At 42.5% G+C, this 8,428-nt stretch overlaps 1 protein-coding gene across 1 annotated transcript; it reads left to right on the top strand.

Moving 5' to 3' along the window:
- The first annotated feature begins 6,254 nt into the window (after positions 1-6,254).
- On the top strand, positions 6,255-6,808 carry LOC134216321 (zinc finger protein 512B-like). Its single transcript, XM_062695235.1, has 2 exons — positions 6,255-6,304; positions 6,387-6,808. The coding sequence occupies exons 1-2, from the start codon at positions 6,299-6,301 to the stop codon at positions 6,708-6,710; spliced, it is 330 nt and encodes a 109-aa protein (XP_062551219.1). The 5' UTR covers positions 6,255-6,298; the 3' UTR covers positions 6,711-6,808.
- The last annotated feature ends 1,620 nt before the right edge of the window (positions 6,809-8,428 follow it).

Raw genomic sequence — 8,428 nt, 5'->3', positions numbered from 1 at the left:
AGTTGCCGAATAATATGCAATTAATTGATTCCAAGAATGTTTTCGATGTATTTCTGCAGAAACTCTGCAGAAACAGTAAGGTAATGAATCGTTCGCAATCTCGATATTTTGGGGTTTTTCTTTGTATGCAGTTCAAATTTCAAAGCCAAAACAGGATTTTCTTTTATTTCTGTACTGGACTTGTTCTGAGCCAAATTATGAATGAATTGATTTCGCCAAAATAGCCAAATGGTTGTTCGAACAAGTTTACACACGTGCGCGAGCTCGAGCGGTTAGTTTTCTGGAAAACAGTCATCACAATTTGAAAAATAAAACACTTGAACAATTCTGATGTGACTCCAAGTCCAAAATCCGACCCTCCTCTTTATTTACAAAAACGTTATTTATAACTACTGGCTATTGTTTACATTTTTTCTCTCATTTTCAATAATGTTGCATACACACTTAAAATTCTAAGTTTACCGATTGCCGAGAATCCAACAGCCGAGATATTGATAATTATTTCGACGAATTTCGGTAAATTTTTTACCGAGATTTCGGTAAACTTTACCGAGTCATTAAATATTGACGAAATTTCGGTAAAGGAATTACCGGATTTCAGTAAAACATATTACCGAACTCTCGGCTGTTGGAATCTCGGCAAAATTTTTGCCGAGGTCTACAAAATGATTTAAGTGTGTACTACCTTTTGAAGAATGTTGCATGCTACCTACATTTACTCTCATGTGACATTCTGCTCCGAGAGCGTTCGTACTCTCTAAATAAACAATTATTTAATAATTGAGTCAGCTACAATTTCTAGGCCAGCTTATTCGCCAAGTTTTGCTTATACTTAAATATCCGTTGTTTTTTCAACAGCGGTTGCTATTTGATAAACATAAATGGACAGGTTCCAACCTGTCCAATCTTTCCTTTCGTTTGTTTATATGACATTCTTTAAATATAGAAGAAAAATGATGATTATTGCATGGCGTTTAGGGTCGCTACACACGTACAGACAGAGCAGCATTTTCTTGAGGAAGTATTTTCTTGGGGGCGGAGTCAATGTTGGTCAAACGTGTTTGAACGTATGTCCTTTACATAATAAAGAAAAAAATCGTAGTACAGTATACCCCCGCTGATCCGACAAATGTGTGGCCGGACCATCGGGGTTTCTCTCGTTAGTCTGACTGTCAAATCCATACAAATGAAACAAAATAAAATCACAGCACAAATTTGAAAACTGACAGCATAATGTGTTTAAATGAGTGTTGATAATTTTTAATCCGGAAAATTCCGAATTAGTGAGATCCGGACTAACGAGTCGTCGGACTAGCCGGATGAGCGAGGGGGTAACTACTAACTACTTGTCATCGGTACATTTACATAATTTGAGATGTTCTGAAAAATAAGAAGTTCTAATCTGCGTTCGATCATTTAGTAGTTTGTCAATAACTCACACCATGAGTTAAATTTCAAAATGAGTTGTATGGTGGACTTCTAGAGCAAAGCTTTATCTACAACTCTGCCTAACAGTTCGTTATTTCACTTTCACTAATAACGGAGCTATAGCCCTAGTAGCTGTTACTTATAATAAATGATTGAAATTTTCTCATCATTTAGTATGAGTTACGGCAACTGGCGTCCTAATTCCTTCAATTGTGGAATTTGAACATCGACCTGTCGGGCAGAATTGTAGAAAACCTTTCACACTAGAAGTCCGCCATACAACACATTTTGAAATTTAGCTTCTGGAATAAGCTATTTATAAACTACTAAATGATCGAACGCAGATTACTAAGTTATCGATAACAACAAATATATTAATATAATATATTTGATAACAACCTAGATTCATAATATTAAACTTAGTATATTTCAAAAAATTTAACAGAATAACAGAATAAACTATGCGAATATGGTACCGTCATGTGGGGCTTCTTTTGACTCCGGAGGCTCACCCGAATAAAAAAGTCCAATAGAATTACAATAGAAATTATTGTAACAATACGATAAATTTAATTGTAATTACAATAAACTCTATTGTTGCTCACAATAGAATAATAATAAAGAATATTGTTTTCCACCATAAATCCTTTTGTAAATGGCAGTTTTACAATAGAAAATAGGGGTTGTTATTTATCGTAACAATAAAAAAATCGTTTATTTCTTGAATAAATTTTTGCCATTACAATAGATAGAGATAGAGACAATAGATAGAGTGCCTATTTTCTATGGTTTGTGTGACGATTTCAACTTGAATATTTTGAAGACTGGACTGGTGCGGTAACTCGAATAGGACCAAATGGCCAACAAAGCCGTGTTGATCTATCTTTATGTTCAAATTCATTATCGTTAGATTGCACGTGAAAGGTTATCCAAGATCCCCATGGTAGTGACCATATGCCGATAGTCACCACAGTTAAAAGTGGCTATCAAGAATCTGAGCCGGTTAAAGTTCCTCTTGACCTCACGTCCTCACGAAGAACATTGATTGGCAAAAATTTGCATCGGCGTTAAAAATTGGTATTTAATCAACTGATACTCTTCCACCTTTGGATGAATATCGATTCCTTACCGAGTTAATTAAAAAATGCGCACTAGAAGCTCAGGAACTACGCGTTCCAAGTACATCTGTCATAAGAAGACCAGCCACTCCTGGATGGGATGATGAATGTACTAAGTTGTATTCTGAGAAATCTGATGCCTTCAAGGCCATCCGTAAACACGGAAGGTCCGAGCTTTTTGAAGAGTATTTCAGGCTCGAAAGAAAGCTCAAAAATCTTCTCAAGGCAAAAAAACGTAGCTACTGGCGACGTTTTGTCGAGGGACTATCACGAGAAACCTCAATGACAACATTTTGGAAAACGGCTCGCAACATGCGGAAAAGCACTTTTACCAACGAGAGTGAAGAATACTCCAATCGATGGATATTCAACTTCGCAAAAAAGGTCTGTCCAGATTCCGTACCAGCAGAACTGCTATTTCGAGAATCAGTCACTGATCCCGGTTCTTTGGGTGGACCATTCTCAATGCTGGAACTATCTATGTCTCTTCTTTCATCGAATAACTCTGCTCCGGGACCATTACTTGACCTGTACAACTGTTTCATGGAGTACAACATTGTGCCACCTGAATGGCGACAGGTCAAAGTAATAGCTATTCAAAAGCCTGGGAAACCAGCGTCTAATCACAATTCATACCGACCGATTGCCATGCTATCATGCATGAGAAAATTATTGGAGAAAATGGTCCTTTCAAGAGTCGACCATTGGGTCGAAGAAAATGCATTGCTTTCAAATACTCAGTTTGGATTTAGAAAAGGGAAAGGAATAAACGATTGTCTAGCGTTGCTTTCTTCAGATATACAACTGGCCTTTGCGCACAAGGAGCAATTGGCTTCAGTATTCTTGGACATTAAGGGCGCTTTTGATTCAATTTCCATTGGAGTACTGTCAGGCAATCTGCACAGTAGTGGATTACCCGTTATTTTGAATAATTTCTTGTAAAATTTGTTGTCAGAAAAACAAATGAACTTCACACTCGGCACTCTGACAACTTCTAGAAATAGCTACATGGGCCTTCCCCAAGGATCATGTTTAAGTCCCTTGCTTTATAATTTCTATGTTAAAGATATTGACAATTGTTTGGAAGGACAATGTACGCTCAGACAACACGGCAGATTATGTCGTGGTCTCTCTAAGAGGTTCATGTGCAGAAGTCTTGCAAGGACCATTGCAAAGTACCCTAGATAGTCTGACTGTTTGGGCCAGACATTTAGGGATCGAGTTTTCACCGCAAAAAACTCAGTTGGTTGTGTTTACTAAGAAACGGGACCCAGCTCAACTGAAACTAAAACTGTTGAATAATGGCATCAACCAATCTTTATCTTCTAAATACCTTGGGGTCGTGTTCGATTCCAAATGTACCTGGAAACTCCATATTGAGTATTTGATAGAGAAATGCCGAAAAAGGGTCCATTTTCTACGTTCTATCTACGGAACATGGTGGGGTGCTCACCCGGAAGACCTCATCAAACTCTATAGAACGACTATTCTTTCTGTTTTAGAGTACGGCTCTTTCTGCTTCCTCTCAGCAGCTGATTGCCACCTGATCAAATTGAAACGAATTCAGTATCGTTGTTTGCGTATTGCCCTTGGCTGCATGCATTCAACCCACAGCATGAGCCTGGAGGTGCTTGCGGGAGTCACTCCTTTAAAGCACCGTTACTGGGAGCTCTCATTTAGAATACTCATCAAATGTGGAACAAGTAACACACTTGTCTTAGATAACTTCGATAAAATGCTTGAACAGTCTTGTCGTTCAAGATTCCTTAGGGTTTATCTCAACTACATATCAACAGATCTTCGTCTTCCGTGTTATAATACACCTCGAGTTCACTTCATCAACGACAGTTCCTCAATTGTATACAATCTGTCCATTAAACATGCTATTCAAGGAATATTAGATAATCTTCGACACATATCTATTCCCTCACTTTTTTTTTCTGAAAAATATGAACATATCAATTACAACAACAGATATTTCACTGATGGTTCTCGCATCAACGGATCCACTGGCTTCGTTGTTTTCAATGTAACTTCAACCACCTTCCGAAAACTTCAGGAACCGTGTTCGGTTTATGTTGCTGAGCTGGCAGCAATTAATTTCGCTTTGGGGATAATTTCCGAACAGCCCGTAGACCATTATTTCATCTTCTCGTCTTAGTTCTATCGAGGCACTTCGGTCGATGAAACCTGTTAAGCACGCATCTTACTTTCTTACTAACATAAGAGAGCAGATGCGTGTTTTGGTCGAAAGATCATTCAAGATTACCTTTGTTTGGGTCCCTTCTCACTGCTCAATCTACGGCAATGAGAAGGCAGACTCGCTGGCAAAGGTGGGTGCACAGGAAGGTGAGGTTTATGATAGACAATTCTCGAGCAACGAGTTTTTCTCATTAGTCCGTCAGAGTACTCTTCAAAGTTGGCAAATAAATTGGACACACAACGAACTATGACGGTGGCTATTTTCTATAGTTCAAAAAGTTTCTGGGCGAGCGTGGTTCAGAGGTGGGGACTTAAGTCGAGGCTTCACTAAACGCACATCTGTACAGAATAAACCTTGTCGATAGCAACTTATGTAGGTGGGTGCGGAGCCGATTATGATGACATCGATCACGTAGTTTGGTCCTACTCGGAAAATGACGCCTCCAGAGAGCAATTATTGGATACCCTAGTGGCCCGAGGTAAACAACCCATCAGGGAAGGCAGGACATTTATAGTTTTCTTTGTGCTTCTGACATCCAAATCTAATAGTTTGTTTTTTCTTTCTTTCTTCAAAGTTTTTGTTTTGTGTTTAGTCTCTGCTTTCTGTTCCGTAGAGCACCATACCGCTTGCCATCCAGAAGATGCTCCCAGTCGAACCATTCCTCGAGCACGACGACACGCCACATCGTCACTGACGCCAAATGCCCGGATGAGAAGTTGAAATTCCTTGATCCCAAATCCTAAGCCCCGTCCATCCTTAATAATTGTAAACTTACCTCGAGTCACTACAAGTACGCTGGCTTCTACCCTTCTCTTACTAACTAAAAAATTAAATGATATTGATTGTATAGATCACCAAGAACCATGGCTCCGTAAAGTGTTATACACGCCTGAGCCTGCCAAATAAACGAACTTGAAAAAAAATGATGATTTTAAATTGCTCCCTTTTACTACTTAAACAAGGTACGGAAGTTTAAATAAACTCTATCACTTCCAGTATACCTAAATATGCCATTCATACTGTTTTTGGTTCATTTCCTGTCAATGGGATGGTAATATCAACTGATTTCAAAATGGTCCAAACCATGATACGCTTTTCACTAGTTCAAACCATGATTGGATACCCTACATATAAATCAGCTTTCCTTCGCTTGGTTGACCTTTGAAGCTTATCAGTGCAGAGCCATTATGGCAGTGTGGTGGGTGGACCAAAGGTTTAGTAACCGCATGACACGATTTCAGCCGCCCGTGCAAACAACATTCACATTTTCAGAAGCTTTCTGCCTTATACATTTGGAAAAATCAACCTATCTAAAGTGAGAGGCGACGAGACAAATCTGATTTGGAGCATTTTTATGCCACCTACTGAGGACCCACTTTTACAATCATTGATGAAACTCGACGTAATGCTGCGACCTGCCTAGCACTAAATATACTTTAAGCTATATAAACTATGACGGATTTGATCATGGTCAGTAGTCATTTACTGCCCTTCGTATGACCCGCCGACAGTGGAGAGTTCAGAGACATTAAAGGAGGTTTGATAAATTATGAAGGTGAGTTTGTGAAGTTGTTTGATGAAGTCCTGGAGCAACTGTAATTAATAGCAATTGTTTCACCTCTGTTTGATGCAATTAGATCCTCACCATCCTCTTAGTGGCAATTACTGTCGCGGTCGCGGTGCCAGTATCGAGTCGCCACCATCACCACCATCACGTCAAAAGGAAAATAATCACCAAGAAAATCCCGGTGCCATATCCAGTGGAAGTGGAGAAGGAGGTGCCGGTATATGTTGAGAAAAAGGTTCCAGTTTATATCGAGAAGAAGGTCCCCGTTCCGGTTGATCGGCCTGTTCCAGTGCCATATAAGGTTCCGGTTAAAGTTCCCGTTTACGTGAAAAAACCTGTCTACATCGAGAAGCCCGTTCCCGTGACAGTGAAAATAAAGCACCGCAAGCATTAGGCACTTGGACTGAGCAGTACAAAATTAAGACATTTATATTAGTTTTGCATTTATGCGATGAAAGTGTTATAGAATTAGTGAATTGTAAATAAATAGGAGCTGTAAGAAAATATAGATTTTCAAGGAAACTATTCAATATAAATTATATGACTGCATTTTTTTTATCTATTGCATTTATTTGACAGGCTCAGGCGTGTATAACACTTAACGGAGCCGAGACTCTTAATGATATTTACAATCGATATCATCTTATTATCAACAGTTAGTAAGGGAAAGGGACAAAGACCAAGATACTCGAGCCAAGATACCAAGTCGAGCGAAGGGCAATATTTGTGATTGAATAAATCTCACGACCTTTCTTCTGCAAAACTCTTGACAGGAGACTTACGAGCCTCTTGACAGGAGACTTCCGAGCCTCTTGACAGGAGACATGGAAGGAAGCTTCCGAACCTCTTGGAAGGAGGCTTCCGAGCCTCTTGGAAGGGGGTTTCTGAGCCTTTTGGAAGGAGGCTTCTGAGCCTCTTGGAAGGAGGCTTCCGAGCCTCTTGGAAGGAGGCTTCCGAGCCTCTTGGAAGGAGGCTTCCGAGCCTCTTGGAAGGAGGCTTCCGAGCCTCTTGGAAGGAGGCTTCCGAGCCTCTTGGAAGGAGGCTTCTGAGCGTCTTGGAAGGAGGCTTCGAGGCCTCTTGGAAGGAGGCTTCCGAGCATCCTGGAAGGAGGCTTCCGAGCCTCTTGGAAGGAGGCTTCCGAGCCTCTTGGAAGGCGGCTTCCAGGCCGCCTGGAAGGCGGCTTCCGAGGCCGCTTGGAAGGAGGCTTCCGAGGCCTCTTGGAAGGGGGCTGCCGATGCCTCTTGGATGTAGGCTTCCGAGGCCGCTTGGAAGGAGGCTCCCGAGGCCTCGTGGAAGGAGGCTTCCGAGCCTCTTGGAAGGAGGCTTCCAGGCCTCTTGGAAGGGAGGTTTCCAGGCCTCTTGGAAGGAGGCTTCCGAGCCTCTTGGAAGGAGGCTGAGGCCTCTTGGAAGGAGGCTTCCGGGCCTCTTGGAGGAGGCTTCCAGGCCTCTTGGAAGGAGGCTTCCGAGCCTCTTGGAAGGAGGCTGAGCCTCTTGGAAGGAGGCTTCCGAGCCTCTTGGAAGGAGGCTTCCGAGCCTCTTGGAAGGAGGTTTCCGAGCCTCTTGGAAGGAGGCTTCCGAGCCTCTTGGAAGGAGGCTTCCGAGCCTCTTGGAAGGAGGCTTCCGAGCCTCTTGGAAGGAGGCTTCCGAGCCTCTTGGAAGGAGGCTTCCGAGCCTCTTGGAAGGAGGCTTCCTAGCCTCTTGGAAGGAGGCTTCCGAGCCTCTTGGAAGGAGGCTTCCGAGCCTCTTGGAAGGAGGCTTCCAAGCCTCTTGGAAGGAGGCTTCCGAGCCTCTTGGAAGGAGGCTTCCGAGCCTCTTGGAAGGAGGCTTCCGAGCCTCTTGGAAGGAGGCTTCCGAGCCTCTTGGAAGGAGGCTTCCGAGCCTCTTGGAAGGAGGCTTCCGGGCCTCTTGGAAGGAGGCTTCCGAGCCTCTTGGAAGGAGGCTTCCGAGCCTCTTGGAAGGAGGCTTCCGAGCCTCTTGGAAGGAGGCTTCCGAGCCTCTTGGAAGGAGGCTTCCGAGCCTCTTGGAAGGAGGCTTCCGAGCCTCTTGGAGGGAGGCTTCCGAGCCTCTTGGAAGGAGGCTTCCGGGCCTCTTGGAGGGAGGCTTCCGGGCCTC

The sequence above is a fragment of the Armigeres subalbatus genome, chromosome 2 (genome assembly GCF_024139115.2).
Source record: "Armigeres subalbatus isolate Guangzhou_Male chromosome 2, GZ_Asu_2, whole genome shotgun sequence".
NCBI classification, from domain to species: Eukaryota; Metazoa; Arthropoda; class Insecta; order Diptera; family Culicidae; genus Armigeres; species Armigeres subalbatus.
Note: the sequence above shows the minus strand (reverse complement) of the source record. Positions and strands in the feature narration are given on the sequence as shown.